The 20,197-nt window shown below is 40.1% G+C and overlaps 1 protein-coding gene across 1 annotated transcript in view; it reads left to right on the forward strand.

The window, feature by feature from the left end:
* The window catches only part of OXCT1 (3-oxoacid CoA-transferase 1), a 154,534-nt gene that overhangs the window by 3,341 nt on the left and 130,996 nt on the right, over positions 1-20,197 (forward strand). Inside the window, exons 2-4 of the mRNA XM_013972785.2 lie at positions 8,089-8,197; positions 9,907-9,997; positions 18,920-19,055. Coding sequence (XP_013828239.1) covers positions 8,089-8,197; positions 9,907-9,997; positions 18,920-19,055 — 336 coding nt within the window. The remainder of the gene's footprint in view (positions 1-8,088; positions 8,198-9,906; positions 9,998-18,919; positions 19,056-20,197) is intronic.

A 20,197-nucleotide genomic window follows, 5' to 3' on the forward strand; every position in this document is an offset into this window, starting at 1 on the left:
TACCAGCCTGATCTTCATGAGCTTCTCTCCACAGTGTGATCCTGCATGCTCTTGAAAACATAGTCTTTCTACATCTTGGTACCTTTGCTCAGGCAGCTCCCCCTTTCTGGAATCCCCACCCTCGTTATTTTTTTTAAGTCTTGGCACGCTTTTACACTTTCTGATCCGCTAGGCAGAATGCATTGCTTATTTATCTATGATCCTTCAGAGTGCTTCAGGGCATCCCTCAAAATTGGAATACGATATGTACATTCCCTAGAAAACGAAGTATGCTATTGCTGTAGAGCATTGCTCCGTGTCAGCAACTCCTGTGAGCTCCTTGTGATCCGTTTGTGTCATGAGTGAGTGATTAATTATTAATGACAGTGTCCATCTTTGGTCAACACTGGTCCAGTGCTGGATACCTAAAGCATTTTAGCACATGTCACTACTTCCTCTTGGCAGTAGTGCCATGCTCTCCTTGCAAGACAGTGTATATCCACTTGCATGTTAATGCCCTTTCCTTCTAATGGTGTTTTCTGAACCTCTCTCCAGATGGCCTATCCTCCCCACTTCTATATATACAACTTTGAGACTGACCTAGGCAATGTCAATCTTTCTGTGTCCCGATATATTTAACTATAAGGAGACAAGGTAGAGAGCGTGTAGGTGTATAGTTCCTATCATTAAGATAAAATTTGTTGAAAAATAAAAAAAGACAGTGTGGTTTGTGAATTTTCCCTCAGACATCTGCAAAGTGAAGTGCATTTTCATTTCACTAAGTTCTGGAGTGTTGAATGACAGAAAAAAGAGAAATTTCGGTGAAAGAATTAGTAGTAAAAGTGATTAGAAAGCAAGGAGTTCTGGATTGGGAAGTCATGAGATAAAACTTAGGCTCCACAGTAGAATCTGATCTCAAAGATTAAGTGTAAGAATTTGAAGATGAGAACAAAGTGGGAAAAGGGAGAAGATTTTCAAAGAACTAGATTTAATAGAAAACAATTTTTCACTGCAAGAATTTTATTTCTTAGCTTCATTATGTACTGAATCACTATTATTTCTTTCCCTCAATAGTATTAGCAGAAACTAGTGGCAACAATGAAATGGAATTTTGCAGAAGGTAGGAGGGTGGAAAAACAAAACAAAGTATATTATGTTAATGTAAAGGAAGATCTCAGTGGAAAAGAAAAAATTACTCCTAGAATCAGTAGCTGTCAAAGCTGTACAGGTCATTACTCTTCATTCTTTTAGGTAATTTCTGCAAAGTTGAAGATTATTTTATTTATTTACTTATTTTTGTAGCAGATGATGCTTGGGTTTTTTCACATCATTATTTTAATATTTAAAATATAGTAGAAGGTAGAGCAGTTTAGAACTCTACTTGAATTCAGTTATCATAGGAATAAAGGTAGGTGATTAGAAACATCTTTCTCCCCACCTCCCTGCCAATTCTTGGAAGGTGTTGGGTGTCTGTTTCTTGACCAACAGAAGCAGGGAATGTGGGAAGGGATAGTGGGCAAGGAGTATGTGTGTCAGAGAACAGATTCCAAGGCTTTCTCAGGGGTGCTGCCTCCCAGGTTCTGGGCAGTTCGCTGGTCTTCAGGCCTTGAAGATCCACAGCAAAGTTTCTGTGGTAACTGGCCTCAGGCATCGTGCTTCCTTTTCGCCTCACTGCCTGCAGTTCATATTGCTGTTTGCCCAATAATCTTTGGATACTTACACTGGCAACTTGATTGCGAATAAAATAATTATATTAAAGTAATCTTAAAGCTGGGGCTCATTTCTTTTTTTCAAAACCCTCAACAAAGATTGCTTGGATTAATTGTTATAGTATGGATCATGTTAAATTCTTTGTAAAATCAGTAATGTGTCTGTTTTTGCATTCGTGGAGGGTAGAGTGGGAAAGTTAAAAATGAAAACTAAACTCTCAATCAATGTCAGGTTAATCTTACTGCCCTGGCGGGCAGTGGAGAAAAGGTTGCATTTCCCAAGCGAAGATCATATCCCCTGGGTATCTTCTGTAATCCAGGCTCAGGGCTAAGTGCTTCTTAGCTTTATAATAATAATACATAATTGTTTGATCTGTACTACATCCCTGGGAAACAGTTATCATCATTTGTATCATGCTTTTTAAAAAAAAATTAAGAGTGTCTTGTTATGTGATACAATTACATGTCTAATTATATGGACATCATTGACAAGAATTTTTAAAAAATGATCATCTTTTTGTAAACCCTGATAGCTCAGTTGGTAAAGAATCCACCTGCAATGCAAGAGACCCTGGTTCGATTCCTGGGTCGGGAAGATCTGCTGGAGAAGGGATAGGCTACCCACTCCAGTATTTTTTTTTTTTTTTTCCCACTCCAGTATTCTTGGGCTTCCCTTGTGGCTCAGCTGGTAAAGAATCCACCTGCAATGCTGGAGACCTGGGTTCGATCCTTGGGTTGGTAAGATCTCCTGGAGAAAGGAAAGGCTACCCATTCCAGTATTTTGGCCTGGAGAATTCCATGGACTGTATAGTCCATGGGGTCGCAAAGAGTCGGACATGACTGAGTGACTTTCACTTCTATAAACTTAATGTCACTGCCACCTCCCCTCCACCCGCCAAAAAAAGAGGCTCAGAAGTTAAGTAATTTTCTCCAGTTAATACTTCTACTGGCATTTGAAACAAGGATATTTTAGACTCTGAGATTAATAGAGTGTGGCCCATTATGCCATTGTTTCTCAGTCAATAGATACCAAATGTTGTTATAATAAATAAATTATAAATATCAACAAATATTGTTAACTGAACATATGCAAAATGAACAGACCAATGCTGAGTACCTGTAAATTCTTTATTATCTTGAGTCCTCACATTCTCTAAAAATGCGAATTAGTTTATTGCTTTTAAGCTTTTGATTGTCTGGGTAAATGTGAAACACTTCGGTTTTTTCTAAAATACTTCTGAGGTTGTTTTGGGGGGAGATGTAGCACAAGTGTCTCAGTAATTAAGAAAAAAAAGATTTATATATGTATTTGGCTGCCGTGGGTCTTAGTTGTTGCACTTGGGATCTTTGATCTTCATCACAGCATGTGAACTCTTAGTTGTGGCAGGTTGGATCTAATTGCCTGACCAGGGTTCAAACTTGGGTCCCCTGCATTGGGAGCTCAGTCTTAACCCCTGGACCACCAGGTAAGTCAACTTCTCAGCAATTTATGACTGTTTGTAATGAATGATACTGTTCACGGGGTTCTTCCAGCAAGAATACTGGAGTGGCTTGCCATTTGAATTGTGGTGATTGAGAAGACTCTCTAGAGTCCCTTGGACAACAGGGAGATCAAACCAGCCAATCCTAAGGGAAGTCAATCCTGAATACTCATTGGAAGGACTGATACTGAAACTGAAGCTCCAATACTTTGGCCATCTGATGCAAAAAACCAACTTGTAAAAGACCCTGATGCTGGAAAAGATTGAGGGCAGGAGGAGAACAGGGCAACAGAGGATGAGCTGTTTGGATGGTATCATCGACTCAATGGACATGAGTTTGAGCAAACTCCGGGAGATATTGAAGGACAGGGAGCCTGGCATGCTGTAGTTCATGAGATCGCAAAGAGCTGGACACGGCTGAACAACAACAACCGATTTTAACTACAGTAAAAAATGTCAGAGGAGCTATAAGTTTGGAAACATTAATAGATAATTGTGTTAGATTACTAGAGTGTACGGACATATTGAAAGAATTTTCAGTCTTCAGCAGTTTTACCCCCCAGACAAATTCTTTAACTTTCTTCCTCTTCCTACTAAGGCCCTGACTCTTTACCTTTCACTGAAAATAAGGACAACAGAGTTCTTCATGAAAAAATATGACACTCATAAAGCTTTGTTGTACATAAGTAATAAAATAGAAGTAGTATAAGACTGAGGATTTTTGAAAAGGACAGAAGGGAACATATTGTGGTAGGGGGCCCCAGTGATAGAAGGCGAAACCTGGGAACTGGTCTTGCTTTAACAGTGTGGGGTAAATTACAAGATCCTTCTATCTTCGGAAACTTCACTTGTAAAATGAGATGGTTGGATTAGATACGTGTGTATTTTTCTCTTCTCTGTTTTTTAGGCATGCATCCGTGCTCAGTTGTGTCTGACTCTTTGCCACCCTATGGACTGTAGCTTGCCAGACTGTCTTTGGGATGTCTCAGGCAAGAATACTGGAATGGGTTGTCATTTCCTCCTCAGGGGGATCTTCCCGACCCAGTGATCGAATCCCCATCTTTTGTGTCTCCACTGTACCACCTGAGAAGCCCCTGTTTTCTAGGAGATATCCTCAGTTTCATTTTATGATATATATGTTGGCCTCGTTAGGCTATCAAATTTTCAAGTTCTAAGATTAAAAACATATTTTCATATATATGTGTGTGTTAAAACAGAATCAAGTAAATCCCTGCTACTTGAGTATAGGACAGAGGAGACCGCTGTTGGTGGTTCAAGCTCTTTCCTTCCTATCCCCACCTCTGCTTATTTCCCTGTGTGTGGGCAGTGTGCCACGGTAAACTACTCTTCCTTATCTGACCTTGACCAAGGTTGCAATTTAAAAGGACAGAGGTCATTTAGCAACCTATACCTTTGCAGATCTCATTGCACTTTCAGTATAGTTTCTTAATCTCCTTTTATATTGTGTGTTAGTTGTTCAGTTGTGTCCGACTCTTTGCGACCCCAGGGGGTGCCCACCAGGCTCCTCGGTCCATGGAATTCTCTATGCAAGAACACTGGAGTGGGTTGCCATTTCCTCCTCTACCTTTTGTACTAATTGACACTTTTTATGACCAACCTAGATAGCATATTAAAAAGCAGAGACATTACTTTGCTAACAAAGGTCCATCTACTCAAAGCTGTGGTTTTTCCAGTAGTCATGTATGGATGTGAGAGTTGGACTGTGAAGAAAGCTGAGTGCCAAAGAGTTGATGCTTTTGAACTGTGGTGTTGGAGAAGACTCTTGAGACTCTTTGGGGCTTCCCTGGTGACTCAGAGGTTAAAGCGTTTGCCTCCAATGTGGGAAACCCGGGTTCGATCCCTGGGTCAGGAAGATCCCCTGGAGAAGGAAATGGCAACCCACTCCAGTATTCTTGCCTGGAGAATCCTATGGATGGAGGAGCTTGGTAGGCTACAGTCCATGGGATCGCAGAGTCGGACATGACTGAGTGTCTTCACTTCACTTGAGAGTCCCTTGGACTGCAAAGAGATCCAACCAGTCCATCCTAAAGGAAATCAGTCCTGTGTGTTCATTGGAAGGACTGATGCTGAAGCTGAAACTCCAATCCTTTGGCCACCTGATTCGAAGAACTGACTCATTTGAAAAGACCCTGATGCTGGAGAAGGGGATGAGGATGAGATGGTTAGATGGCATCATTGACTTAGTGGATGTGAGTTTGAGTAAACTCTGGGAGTTGGTGATGGACAGGGAGGCCTGGCATGCTGCAGTCCATGGGGTCACAAAGAGTCGGACACGACTGAGTGGCTGAACTGAAATGAACTGAACTGACACTTTTTATGAAAGGAGACTTTTGAGGGATTAAAAAAATGAGAGCACTCATTTATGCTTTTGCTTTGGTCTCCTAGAGTTCTCTGTCTCGGAGGCTCTGATAAGCATGGGTGTGAGCTTACATCGATGGGCTGGTTAAGGGGCAGTGTCTCAGGAGTCAGGTGTCATTCTCTCTACCCCCTCTCTTTTTATGCATGCGTACTCAGTTGTGTCTGATTCTTTGCGATTCCATGGACTGTAGCCCACCAGGCTCCTCTGTCTATGGGAATTTTCAGGCAAGACTACTGGAGTGGGTTGCTGTTTCCTCCTCCCGGGGGTTCTTCCCAACCCAGGGATCAAACCCACGTCTTCTCTATTTCCTGCTTGGCAGGCAGATTCTTTACCCCTCAGCCACTGGGGAAGCCCTCTTTTTTCAGGTCGACTATTTAATAAGAATAAAGGAGAGATGATGTTAAGTATGAATGATTGATTGCAACTCAATCGACTTTATCATTTTTCCTGTTCATACTGTGAGTGAAGTGTAAAGAGGGAAACAGTTTAAAACTGATGGTGAATGCTCGCCAGATAGCCTGACTTGCACCAGATAGTACACTGTGATGAGACTGGCCATGCCCCTCTTGGAGTTAACAGTTTGCACTTTTCTCTGGCATCCATAAACTCTAGGCCCTAGAAGGGAATGAGTTTTTGTGTGCTGTTCTTGTCCCTTCCGGAGGTGTTCTTTGATACCTAAGGTTGGATCAAGGCCCAAATCTGTAGTATTTATAGTATTGAGAGCATCAGTTGTATCTTAATACTTACTGCTGCTGCTAAGTCATTTCAGTCGTGTCCGACTCTGTGCAACCCCATAGATGGCAGCCCACCAGGCTCCCCGTCCCTGGGATTCTCCAGGCAAGAACTCTGAAGTGGGTTGCCATTTCCTTCTCCAATGCATGAAAGTGAAAAGTGAAAGTGAAGTCACTCAGTCATGCCAGACTCTTAGCGACCCCATGGACTGCAGCCCACCAAGCTCCTCCATCCACGGGATTTTCCAGGCAAGAGTACTGGAGTGGGTTGCCATTGCCTAATACTTACTAGATTGGAATAAATAGCAGAGTATTTGGCACATATGGGTTCTCAGGAAATATTTGTTGGTTGTATTGCTATCAAAAATCAATATTGACACTGACATTGTGAATTTGAGTCCCATCATACACAGTATCTGCTTTCTTTCACTCTTTCAAGGGGCCTCAAATGACACAGAGCTTTTCTTATATAATAGAAAATATCGATCATAAGGGGATTCTGGTGGTAATTTGTGAATCTCTACTCTTTTTTGGTTGTTGTTAAATATTTATTTGTTGATTTGGCCACTCTGGGTCTTAGTTGCCACACACAGTATCTTTTTTTTTTCTTATTTATTTTTATTGAAGTAAGACTTCCCTAGTGGCTCAGATGGTAAAGCATCTGTCTACAATGCGGGAGACCCAGGTTCAATCCCTGGGTCGGGAAGATCCGCTGGAGAAGGAAATGGCAATCCACTCCAGTACTATTGCCTGGAAAATCACATGGACAGAGGAGCCTGGTAGGCTACAGTCCATGGGGTTGCCAAGAGTCGGACACGACTGAGCAGCTTCACTTCACTTATAGTTGATTTACAGTGTGTTAATTCCTGTCACACAGTAAAGTAATTCAGTTATACATATATATATATATATGTTATGTTTTTAAATATTATTTTCCATTATGGTTTACCATAGGATTTGTTAAAATTGGAGGATAATTACTTTACAATGTCCTGTTAGTTTCTGCTGTACAACAAAGTGAATCAGCTATAAGTATACATAACATATATCCCCTCTGTCTTGAGCTTCCCTCCCCGCTCCTACCCCACCTCACTAGGTCATCACAGAGCACCATGCTGAGCTCCCTGTGTTTTACAGCAGCTTCCCACCAGCTGTGTTTTACACATGGTAGCATACATATGTTGGTGCTACTCTCTGTTTGCCTGCCTTCATTTGTCCCTTCTGTGTGCACAAGTCTGTTCTCTGTATCTGTGTCTCTATTCCTACCTTTCAGATAGGTTCATTTTTCTAGATTCCATGTATATACGTTAATATTTGTTTTTCTCTTTCTGACTTCTTTCACTGTGTATGAGAGACTCTAGGTTCATCCACATCACTACAAATGACCCCGTTTTGTTCCTTTTATGGCTGAGTAATATTCCATTGTGTATATGTACCACAACCTCTTCATCTATTCACCTGTCGATGGACATCAGGTTGATAACATGTTCTGGCTATTGTAAACAGTGGCAGGCAGGATCTTTAGTTGTGGCACGTGAACTCTAGATTTGGCATGTGGATATAGTTCCCTAACCAGGGATTTCACCTGAGTCCTCAGCATTGGGAGCCTGGAGTCTTAACCACTGGACCATCAGGGAAGTCTCTGTCCATCCTACTCTTAAGATGAACTACATACAGCCCCACTCTTTCAAAGACAAGCTAGTGAAATTATCCTTGTATATATAATAATTGAATATATTTGTATACATGCAAAATAAACACAAGTTTCCAAATGCTTGTTCACTTAAAAATGTTTTTTAATGTTTTAGGGATGTATTTGCTACTTTTCAACTAGCACAGCTCACCATACCAAATTTTATACAGACCCAGTGGAAGCGGTAAAAGACATTCCTGATGGTGCAACAATACTGGTTGGTGGTGAGTAATAGTATTGTTTTCCTTTTGATTTTCGCAAAGCAGGGAAATCACAATGGTGAGGTGATTAGAAAGGCTAATTATTTTATTACTTTGTTAATAAATGCCAATTATTAGAAATGCCAGTTATTTTATTGTTTAATTATCGATTCTTTATCTTATTTTAATTTATTTATTGCATATTATCTATTTTTTTTATTATAGTGTCCCCTTTCTGAAAGTTTAGCAAGGTTTAGCACTTTATATCTGACCTTTTCTTTCCTTTTCTATTTCTTTTCCTATTATTTGAAAAGCTGACACCTTAAATGGGGATATCTTACTAGTAGCTTTGAAAAATCCCTTGGTACTTGGGAATTCTGCTCACCTTAAAAACGTTTGCATCAAGGAAAAAAAAAAGTTTGCATTGATCTCAGCAGCCCACACTGGCCATTCCTTTTGTTCCTCCTCATTTTAGAAGCTAGAGCGCACATCCGCATCTATCTGTTAGTGAGCCTCTCAAGTTCTGTTGCTACTTTTAGTTTAGAATGTCTTTTAGCACCCCTCTCTCACACTCATTAAACTTGTTGCCTGATTCTTATACGTTTCTTTGGATTTCTAGGCCTTGGTCATAAAAATCAAGGGTTATTTTTAGGCTTACTCTTCATTCATTCATTCAACTCGGCAGTCACTGAATTTTAGACCCAATACTGTTTGAGGAATTGTGTAAAAGAAATGAAAGTCATTGGCTTAGGCTTCTAGATCTGCAGAATCTACCCAGGAATGTAAAACAAACACGCTTGAAAAAGTAACTGTGTAAAGGTTCAATTTTAAAGTGGGAAAATAACAAATATGTAGTTAAGTGCAAGAAAAACAATGTGTAGCTGGCTGTATTAACACATTGCACTTGGCTTTATACTTATGAATCAAGGACTTGGCAGTGATATCTGGTACTATATAATGATGTAAAACACTTGGAGATAGCTATATGGCCATTTATTTTATTTCATTTTTTTTTGAGGTTTATTTGTGCTTTGTTTTGCCAGTAGAACTTTAGTAAAGTGATTTGCAAACTTTTTTGATCTAAAAACACATTTTACATCACAATCCAACAAACACACGTGTGTAATATGTATACATATATAAGTGAAACAAAAGTTTTACCAAAAATGTCTATCCTGAGTGTTAATTTTTTTTTTTTTGGAAACGTTTTTTTCAAAGCAGTTTTAGGTTTATAATAAAATTGACAAGAAGGTACAGAAATTCCCTATATACGCCCTCCCCACACATGCATAGCCATTATCAACAGAGTGGAACTTTTTTTTTGTTAACCAAGGATGAATTGCATTGACATAATCACCAAAATCCACAGTTCACCTTAGGGTACACTTTAATGAAGTAAATAATGTTGTGCATTCTATGGGTTTGGACCAAAGTATAATGATATATATATTATATATATATATTATAATGTCATACAAAGTATTTCACTGCTCATGAAAACTTCTGTACTCTGTGTATTCATGTCCCCCTACCTCTCAAATTCCTGGCAACCATTGATCTTTTTACTGTCTACGACCACTTCTTATGTTGCTGAGATATATCTATGCATTTGCATAGTAGGTCTAATAATGTGCTGGTACATTTTTCTTTTTTTAAAAAAGAGTAACAGATACATTTCCTTCGAAGAAAATTACCCTTTACATAAAATTATTTATCTTCTTGGCCCATTATAGGTTTTGGGTTATGTGGAATTCCAGAGAATCTTATAGGAGCTTTGCTAAAGACTGGAGTAAAAGGACTAACTGCAGTCAGCAACAATGCTGGGTAAGTGTGTGTTTTTAAAACAATTGACTTGAAAGAAATGATAATCCTTCATAGTATTGAAATGAAGTCTATCAGTGAAGTGAAATATTTCTTCATTGATAGGAGCAGTAAGCTTAAGGATCAGAAGATGGTTTTATCATTCCAATGATTAAGACTCCATGGTGCCACTGCAGGGGGCCCAGGTTTGCTGGCTTTTCAGGGAACCAAGATGCTGCAAGAAAAGAAAAAGTTCAAACTGAGCCCTTCATTTTAAAGTTTATTTAGTTATTTATTTTGTTTTTGGCTGTGCTGGGTCTTTATTGGTGCGCGGGCTTTTCTGTAGTTGTGGCGAGGTGGGGCTCCTCTCTAGTTGTGGAGCATGGGTTCTAGGGAGTGTGGGCTTCAGTAGTGTGGCTCCAGGACTCTAGAGCACAGGCTCAGTAGTTGACGAGCACAGGCTTAGTTGCTCCGAGGCATATGGGATGTTCTTGGATCAGGGACTGAACCCATGTCTCCTACATTGGCAGGCAGGTTCTTTACCACTGATCCACCAGCAAAGCCCTCTTTCATTTTAAAACTTAGAGATTGTATGTTGTACCTTATTGTAGATCTTTATTTACAGAGGCAGATGGACATCCATTTGAAATCTGTTTCTTTTATTTTGGTTATGCCCTTACCATAGAAGATACATGAAGAATATAATCAATCATTAAAAATGTTGCTGGTCTTGGTAAAAAGAGGAGGGTATGCAGCCAGCATTAAGACAGCAGGCTTGCATATCAAAATGGTCAGCAATGACCCATAAAATCTTAATGATTAATGGCCTGCATGTTAAGATATATTTAGTTATCAAGAGAAAGGCCATTTTAATTCACAATAGCAATTTATCAGCTCTTCTAACAATGAAAGACTTCAAAGATCTTAAAAATTAAAGAAATTAATTAATTTGGCAGTTTAGTGCAATTTAGAAGAAATAGCAGTTTATTTAGGCAACAAAACTGATATACGTCGTTGTTTTTGTTGTTCAGTCACTCAGCCATGTCTGACTCTTTACAACTCCATGGACTGCAGCAAGACAGGCTTCCCGGTCCTTCAGTGTCTCCCAGAATTTGCTCAAAGTCATGTCCATTGAGTCAGTGATGCCATCCAACCTTCTCAACTTGCCTCCTTCTCCTCCTGCCCTCAATCTTTTCTAGCATCAGGGTCTTTTCCAATGAGTTGGCTCGTCACATCAGTGGCCAAAGTATTGGGGTTCCAACTTCAGCATTAGACCTTCCAATGAATATTCAGGGTTGATTTCCTTTAGGATTGAATGGTGTCATCTCCTTGCTGTCCAAGGAGCTCTCAAGAGTCTTCTCCAACACCACAGTTTGAAAGCATCAGTTCTTCGATGCTCAGCTTTCTTTGTGGTCCAGCTCTCCCATCTGTATATGACTACTGGAAAAACCATAGCTTTGACTAGACGGACCTTTGTTGGCAAAGTAATGTCTCTGCAGTTTAGTATACTGTCTAGGTTTGTAATAGCTTTTCTTCCAAGGAGAAAGCATCTTTTAATTTCATGGGTGCAGTCACTGTCCACAGTGATTTTGGAACCCAAGAAAATAAAGTCTGTCACTGCATTTATCTGTTTGCCATGAAGTGAGAGGACCAGATGCCATGATCTTCGTTTTTTGAATGTTCAGTCTTAAGCCTGCTTTTTCACTCTCCTGTTTCACCTTCATCAAGAGGCTCTTTAGATACTCTTTGCTTTCTGCTGTTAGAGTGGTATCATTTACATATCTGAGGTTGTTGATATTTCTCCTGACAGTCTTGATTCGAGCTTGTGCTTCATCCAGTCCAGCATGGCACATGATGTACTCTGCATATAAGTTAAATAAGTAGGGTGACAGTATGGAACCTTGATGAATTCCTTTCCCAATTTGGAGCCAGTCCATTGTTCCATGTCCAGATCTATCTGTTGTTTCTTGCTCATTTTTTTCTTTGCTGACTTTATGCTGTTATTTTTGCTTGGAAGCCTGTCCACTTCTCTGGGTATCCACATCTTTTCCCATCTTACAGAAGCCATATCCAGTTAGAAAACTGCTCTAGCCTTCATTGATCTTGTCCCTTCCTGAATTCCTGTGGAGATGGTTAACCTGTCTTTGTGTACTGATATGTATTTATTATCTCTGATGTATATTACAGGCCAATCCTTTTACTTAGAGTAGTTTTCTATTTTCTTTTTTCTTTTTTTTATTTTTTAGCTGTACCGTGGAGCATGCAGGATCTTAGTTCCCCAACCAGAGATCAGTCCCATGCCCCCTGCAGTGGAAGTGGGGAGTCTTAACCACTGGACTGTAGGGAAATCCCTAGAGTAGGTTTCTGTTTCATACTATTTATGCTTAGCCTATAGTCTCAGAGTCATTGAGACTTGAAGCTGGATGGGATTATAGAGACCATATGTTCCAGTTCCTTCATTTAACAGGGGAAACCCTCTTTAAATAGGGAAGTAACTTGTTCATGGTCACTTGTTATTTCTGAAACATATCCTGTGCCCTTTGAACTTACTTAATGTTTATTAAAAATGCTTTTGATTATTGATACTTGGTTGAATTTTCCTGATAACTCAGTGCTTTTAAGGAGTGTATGCATATATGCTAAGATGCTTCAGTCATGTCTGACTCTTTGTGACCCCATGGACTGTAGCCCACCAGCTTCCTCTGTTCATGGGATTCTCTGGGCAAGAATACTGGAGTAGGTTGCCATTCCCTTCTCCAGGAGATCTTAGCAACCTAGGGATCAAACCCATGTCTCTTACATCTTCATTGGCAGGCAGGTTCTTTACCACTAGCACCACCTGAGAAGCACAGGGAGTAGTACAGATTAATGTAAATTCTTGATGCAGATTAAGTACCGATAACCTACTTCATTGAACTCATAGAAGGCACTGGGCACTCCTTGATTGGCAGTTGGTTATCTTTTTTTTTTTTCTTTGCAGTTGATTATCTTAATTAGAGGCGTTTAAGGTTTATAGGGATGAGGGCTTTGTTTTGATAATTAGATAAATGAGGTGGAAAGCTTAAGTATGTCTTTATTTGAGCACCAAACATAGTGTGAATTGTGGGGTAAAGGGAGAGAACATGGAATTAGAAGTAATGGTTATCACCAATATGTTCAATCTAAAAAAATGATACGAAAGAACTTATTTCTAAAAGAGAAACAGACTCACAGACATAGAAACAAACTTTTGGTTACTAAAGCAGAAAGGAGGGGGGGATAAATTATGAGTTTGGGTTTAACAGATACACACAACTGTATATGAAACAGATAAGCAGCAAGGACCTACTGTATAGCACAGGGAACTGTATTCAATATCTTGTAATACCCTGTAATGGAAAAGGAACTGAAAACGAATGTGTATGAATGTATAACCAAATCACTTTGTTCCACACCGTGAAACTAATACAACACTGGAAATCAGTTCTACTTCATTTTTTAAAATAAGGAAGTAATGACTATTTTCTCCTTTAGAAAATGACTCCATCTTTAGAAGTTCTGCCTGAATTGGAAGTCTTCCAAAGCTCAGGACTTCTAATTATCTGTTTATTTTTTTAAAATTTGTTTCCTTTTAGTGACCACTAAGACCTGTTGGCCTGAGGTAACACTTACTTTGCTATGAGTATTGACTATTTGTTGATTAGATAAACCCTCCCTTAGGACCACTGAGATGAATCAATGCTTTGATATGGGTTGATTAGAAAAGCGGGAACATCGCAGATGTTCCTGCAGAAAAATAAAGTTAATAAGCATATGAAAAAAAAAAGACTTTAACATATGAATTACAAACCTGGATGAGCAAGTGTTTCACAATAAACTTTATTTCAGGTAATTAAATCACAGAGTCAAGGGAAGAATAGGTGTGCCATATTAGTCATTTTCATTTCCTCAGGACAGGGTTGTTTTAGATTACGGTTCTTGAAGGTGAGGATTTAGACAGCTCCAAGGGCAGCCCCACTTCGTGTAGAAAACTAAAAAATAGTGGTAATATGTACAACATATGTACAGCATATGTACATATGTACAACAGTCCCCACTTTATCCATGGTTTTGCTTTACATGGTTTGAGATATGCGGCATCAACCTTGATCTGGAAATACTAAATGGAAAATTCCAGAAATAAACAATTCATGAGTTTTCAGTTACAGGCTATTTTGAGTAGCATGATGAAATCTCACACCCTCCTGCTCTGTCCTGCCCTAGACAAGAATCATCCTTTTGTCCAGCGTGTCCACTGGTTAGTCTCTATTTTATATATGATAGTGTGTATTTCTTAATCCCATACTCCTAATTTATCACCCTGTCCCTTCCCCAATTGTATTATTTTTTAGATTCCACATATAAGTGATATCATATAATTTCCTATTTCTCTGAGTTACTTCACTCATTATGATAATCTCTAGGTCCATTGATGTTTCTGCAGATGGCAATATTTTATTCTTTTTTATGGCTGAGTAATATTCCATTATGTATGCATACATATACACTGTCTTCTTTATCCATTAATCTGTTGATGGATACTTGGGTTGCTTTGATGTCTTGGCTGTTGTAAATAATGCTGCTGTGAATGTTGAGGTGCATGTATCTTTTCAAATTAGAGTTTTTTTCGGATATATGCCCAGGAGGGGTGTTGCTGGATCATATGATAACTATTTTTAGTTTTTAAAGGAACTTCCACACGGTTTTCCATAGTGGCTGCACCAATTTACAGTCCCACCAACAGTGTAGGAGGGTTTCGTTTTCTCCATATCCTCTCCAGCATTTATTATTTGTAGACTTTTTGATGATGGCTACTCTGACTGTGTGAGATGATACCTCCTGATAATTTTGATTTGCATGTCTCTAGTAATTAGTGATTGGAGAAGGCAGTGGCACCCCCACTCCAGTACTCTTGCTTGGAAAATCCCATGGACGGAGGAGCCTGGTAGGCTGCAGTCCATGGGGTGGGTCACTAAGAGTCAGACACGACTGAGCATCTTCACTTTTATGCACTGGAGAAGGAAATGGCAACCCACTCCAGTGTTCTTGCCTGGAGAATCCCAGGGACCGGGGAGCCTAGTGGGCTGCTGTCTATGGGGTCGCACAGAGTTGGACACAACTGAAGTGACTTAGCAGCAGCAGCAGCAGCAGTAATTAGTGATATTGAGCATCTTTTGATGTGCCTGTTGGCTGCTTGTCTTTTTTGGAGAGATGTTTATTTAGGTTTTCTGCCCATTTTTTGATTGGATTGTTTGGGCTTTTTGATATTGAGTTGTATGAGCTGTTTGTATAGTTTGGAAATTAACCCCTTGTTGATTGCATCATTGATTGCAATTTCATTATTAGAGTTTTATTTTGATGGTTTATTTTAGAATTGTCAGTGAGATTTCAGAAAATGAAATTTGAGATTCAGAAAATGAAAAATATTTGCAGTACATTGATATCTTCCATGAAATATACATTTGTTTTACATTAGTATACCTCTCTAATGAATTCTTGGCCTTAGACTCTTTTTAACATGCGTTTGTGGTGCTGTAGGAGAAAGGTCAGATCTCTTTTTAGGTATGCTAGAAAAATAATGGCTACTAAAGGCACTAAGTAGATAATATCTTTGAAAGTTCATTCAGATTATCTTTAATACCAGAGAGCTTCAAGATGCTTTAATATGTGTGTTTCTCTATTAGGAATATAGTAGATTTTTCATTAGCAAAAGATTACGTATGTCTTTCTTTTTTCTTAAATTGTGTGAGGGCCTTTCCCTTTTCATTTTTTTATCATTAGTGTCTGATACCCGGTAGATAAGGGGTACATATTTACTGAATTTGTGAACTGGAAAGTAGATGGCAGGGAAGACACTCTTTTTTTAAGATTTATTTACTTATTTTATTGTTATTAGTCTTTTGACTGTGGTGCGTCTTCATTGCTGCACAAGGGCTTTCTCCAGTTGCAGTGAGTGGGGGCTGCTCTCTGTGGGGTGTGGGCTTCTAATTGTGGCGCCTTCCCTCGTGGAGCACGGGCTCTAGGCAGGCAGGCTACAGTAGTTTCTGCACATTGGCTTCAGGTGTTGTGGCTCTCGGGCTCTAGAGCACTGGCTCGGGAGTTGTGGCGGGTGGGCTTGGTAACTCTATGGCAGGGGGGAGTCTTCCTGGCCCAGGGATCAAACAGGTGTCCCTTGCATTGCAAGGTGGGTTCTTAACCGCTGGACCACCAGGGAAACTAGGAAAGACACTCTTATGATAAGCTATCTAGCAGCGTTTTTTGAGGCATAAACACTAAATTTGTACCTGGTCAGGTGGTAACCTCAGCTGAGTATCTTACGCTCTGCTGCGTTGCTATGCCAGCTTGCTAGTCCAGAAACAAACCAATAGCCAAATACACATGATGTCCAGAGCCAAGATCAACAAATACAGAGAGGTTATTTCCAAACAGAGATAAGTTCAAATGTGTAATGGGTTGGAAGACCACATAGAGATCAATGAAAGAGTGGTTGGAAAAATTCCCAAGTCAGTGAATGGCCAACTGTATTCTGTATTATGGTATGGACCTCTATTCTTAGAGGGAGTTTCAGATTTTTTAAAACTACAAAGCAAATGGGTTATAGCCACATTCATAGATTATTTTACTATTAAAATAACTTTATTTGGACAGGGCTCCAGATGATATCAATGGTATTGTTATATTAGATAATTGAGAGAATTTGCCGAAGAGACTCTTTTTAAAGGAAGAGTCAGGGCTGAGGGAAGGCAAACATGAGTATTGAAGAACCTTAGAGTTAGTAACAGTGGAGAGCTGTTACCACCAGCCTTGGCCCTGACAGGTTCGCGGGGATAGGGGCTGTTAGAACCCAGAAAAAAGTCTTATGGAGAGGTGTATCCAGTGTGCTTCAGGTGCCAGGGAGAGAGCTAAGGGAACAGAAGTCCTGACATCACTCTCCCCTCACTCCCCTGATCCTCCTGGTGGTAACTTTGATTGGCTGGACCCAATCAGAAGTGGATGGACTCAGTCAGAAGCCAGAGGGCAGGGGACCCCATGATTCAGTCTACACAGGGCAGCCCCCCTAGGCGTAGGGCAGACTGGAGGTTGAAGAATGGATCTGGAGGGACACATAGCAAATATCCAGCTTGAAGACTTAATGATTTTCATTTTTATTACTAAAGAGCCAGTGAGGAGGGGAGAGTGAAATCAAGCAATAAACTTATTTGACAGATGTCAAGAGATGTTTATGTAAAACCCTATATGGGGAAAGAGTTTCCGAGAGAGATGGAAAGGCCAGTGTAAGGGCCTCCATGCAGAATGCCTGGTGTATTTGAGGGACCGTAAGGAGGCCAGCAGAGGCAGAGAATTGAGCAAAAAGAAGAATGGGAGGAGTGAGGTCAGAGGTGTGAAAGGGCATTTCAGCCCATCCTAGGGGGCCACTCTAGAGAGAGACCTTTACTTTTACTCTGAGTAAATGGGTACAACTGCAGGGTTTCAAGCAGAGCAGTGACATGATCTGACATATTGTCGTTTGGGCTATCATTTTGTGAGTAGATCGTAGTGGGCGGGAGTAGAAGCAGGGAAGGTTACTGTGGTACCCGGGCAAGATATGGTGCCAGTTCCAGAGAGGGAGTGAGAAATGCTCAGATTCTGGGTGGATACTGAACGCAGAGTCAGGATTTTCCAGTAGAGCTGACGTGGAACCTGTATGTCAGGAATCACTCCCTGAGTTTTGTTCTGAAGATCTGTAAGATGAGGCTGCCATCAGGTGAGGTGAAGAAGGCTGTAGGTAGAGTTAAACTGAGGGGACTAGAATTGTTTACCCAAAGAACTGGGAAATTGTTTAATGTCTGTGTGTATTTGTGTGTGCTCAGTAATGTCCGAGTCTTGCAACCCAATGGACTGTAGCCCACCGAGTCCCTCTGTCTTCGGGATTTCCTCGGCAAGAATACTGGAGTGGGTTGCCATTTGGGAGAAGGGAATAAACAAAAAGTGTAAAGCCTTGTGCATAATCAGTGTTCGGAGAGGCTCTTTAGTGATTTGGAGCCTTCTAGTGGACAAGTATATTATTAATCTTCAGGGAATTCCCACATTTCAAAACTGCATTCCTGAAAATACTTGCTATTTAGGCTTTAGTTTTCTTTGGAAGGGCTTTCCAGGTGGCTCAGTATTAGAAAATCTATCTGCCAGTGCAGGAGACACAGGAGACGTGGGTTCGATCCCTGGATAAGGAAGAGTCCCTAGAGAAGGGAATGGCAACCCACTCCGGTATTCTTGCCTGGAAGATCCCATGGACAGAGGAACCTGGAGGGCTACAGTCCATGGGGTCACAAAAGAGTTGGACTTGATGGAGCACATAGGCAGCCAAGTTTCTTCAGGTAAGAATAAAATCTGCATATATGTGTGTGTATATATATATATATATATATATATATATATATATATATATATATATGGCTACACTTCATGGCTTGTGGGATCTTAGTTCTCCAACTAGGGATCTAACCCTGGCCACCATAGTGAAAGTGCCGAGTCCTAACCACTGGACCGTCAGGGAACTCTCTTATGCACCTCTTTCCTTACACCCATGGTCAGTGGGAAATGTTGTTAGAGTCAGTATTGGAAGACTTGGACTATGAAACAAATCTATCAGAAAGTTGACAGGTACCTACCTGGACTGCTTTAAGGTGTTCACTGTGTCTGGACTGCCTGGGGGAGGTTATAGGCTTGGAAATGACACATTACGAGAATTAGGAAAGAATTAAGTGAGCGAGAATGACTACTTGTTGGCATGAGAAGGATTAGGATGTGAAGTTGAAGGAGGGAGAAAAGGAAGTTGTTAGGAGTAATGTCAGTGATTTGTCAAATAAAATCTCAAGTTTTTGAATGTGAGGATGTTAGTGTTCCATTGGATGTCCTTTTGATTGTAAGCTGCTTGTGTATTCTTTCTAGGGTTGACAACTTTGGTTTGGGCCTTTTACTTCGAACCAAGCAGATAAAACGCATGGTCTCTTCCTATGTGGGAGAAAATGCAGAATTTGAACGACAGTATTTATGTGGCGAATTAGAAGTAGAGCTGACACCCCAGGTAAAAAAAAAAAAATTTTTTTTTTTTAATAATAAAAACTTATTTTGAAGTTTACCTTTTTCCTTCTAGAAATTTCATTGTGTAAGAGAGGTAAGAGAGAATGCTCTTTTGCCAAACCAAGAAAACTTGTTTATAAGTCACACCTCTTGTCTGCTAGAGGACTAATGTTTTGTTGCTATGCACTGTAAAAGAAGGTATTTCTAGTGAAGATATCCAGGCTTCAGGATAAAATGTTAAATTTGGCACTGGAATGTGTATTTCACTGTGGCATATGCAAAGCACTTGCTGAAATGTTTGAAGACTGTCCTACAAGTCAACTCCTACTAATCGTAGAATTAGAAATTTGTGCAGAATCTGGTCTTGCTGAGATGTATCAGGAAAATGAAGCCCATGGAGGGGAGTAAAACTGTCTGCATCACAGACTAAATGCTGGGGTCAGAGCCCAGGTTTCCAGGGAACTGAAACAAAGGAAGCAATGACTGCAGTTAATCTAGCAAGTTTCCACTCACTTTATCTACCATTTCCTTTCCTATCTGATTGAAAAGTTTGTCATTGAGGAACCTTTTTGGCCAATCCAATATAGTTAAAGGTCCCAGTTCAAGTAGACCCTTGTTTTCAGGTTGGGACAATATTAAACTCACCATCATTAATATCCAAGCCTATTCTCACTGCTGGTTAGTCAGGCAGTTATCTAGTCTGAATATGATGCACTTATCTCACACGCTAGCAAAGTAATGCTCAAAATTCTCTAAGCCAGGCTTCAACAATACGTGAACTATGAACTTCCAGACGTTCAAGCTGGTTTTAGAAAAGGCAGAGGAACCAGAGATCAAATTGCCAACATCTGCTAGATCATTGAAAAAGCAGATTTCCAGAAAAACATCTATTTCTGCCTTATTGACTATGCCAAAGCCTTTGACCACATGGATCACAATAAACTGCGGAAAATTCTTCAAGAGATGGGAATACCTGACCATCTGACCTGCCTATTGACAAACCTATATGCAGGTTAAGAAGCAACAGTTAGAACTGGACATGGAACAACAGACTGGTTCCAAATAGGAAAAGTGAAAGTGAAGTTGCTCAGTTGTGTCCGACTCTTTGCGACCCCATGAACTGTAGCCTACCAGGCTCCTCTGTCC

Source organism: Capra hircus, chromosome 20 (assembly GCF_001704415.2).
Source record: "Capra hircus breed San Clemente chromosome 20, ASM170441v1, whole genome shotgun sequence".
NCBI classification, from domain to species: domain Eukaryota; kingdom Metazoa; phylum Chordata; class Mammalia; order Artiodactyla; family Bovidae; genus Capra; species Capra hircus.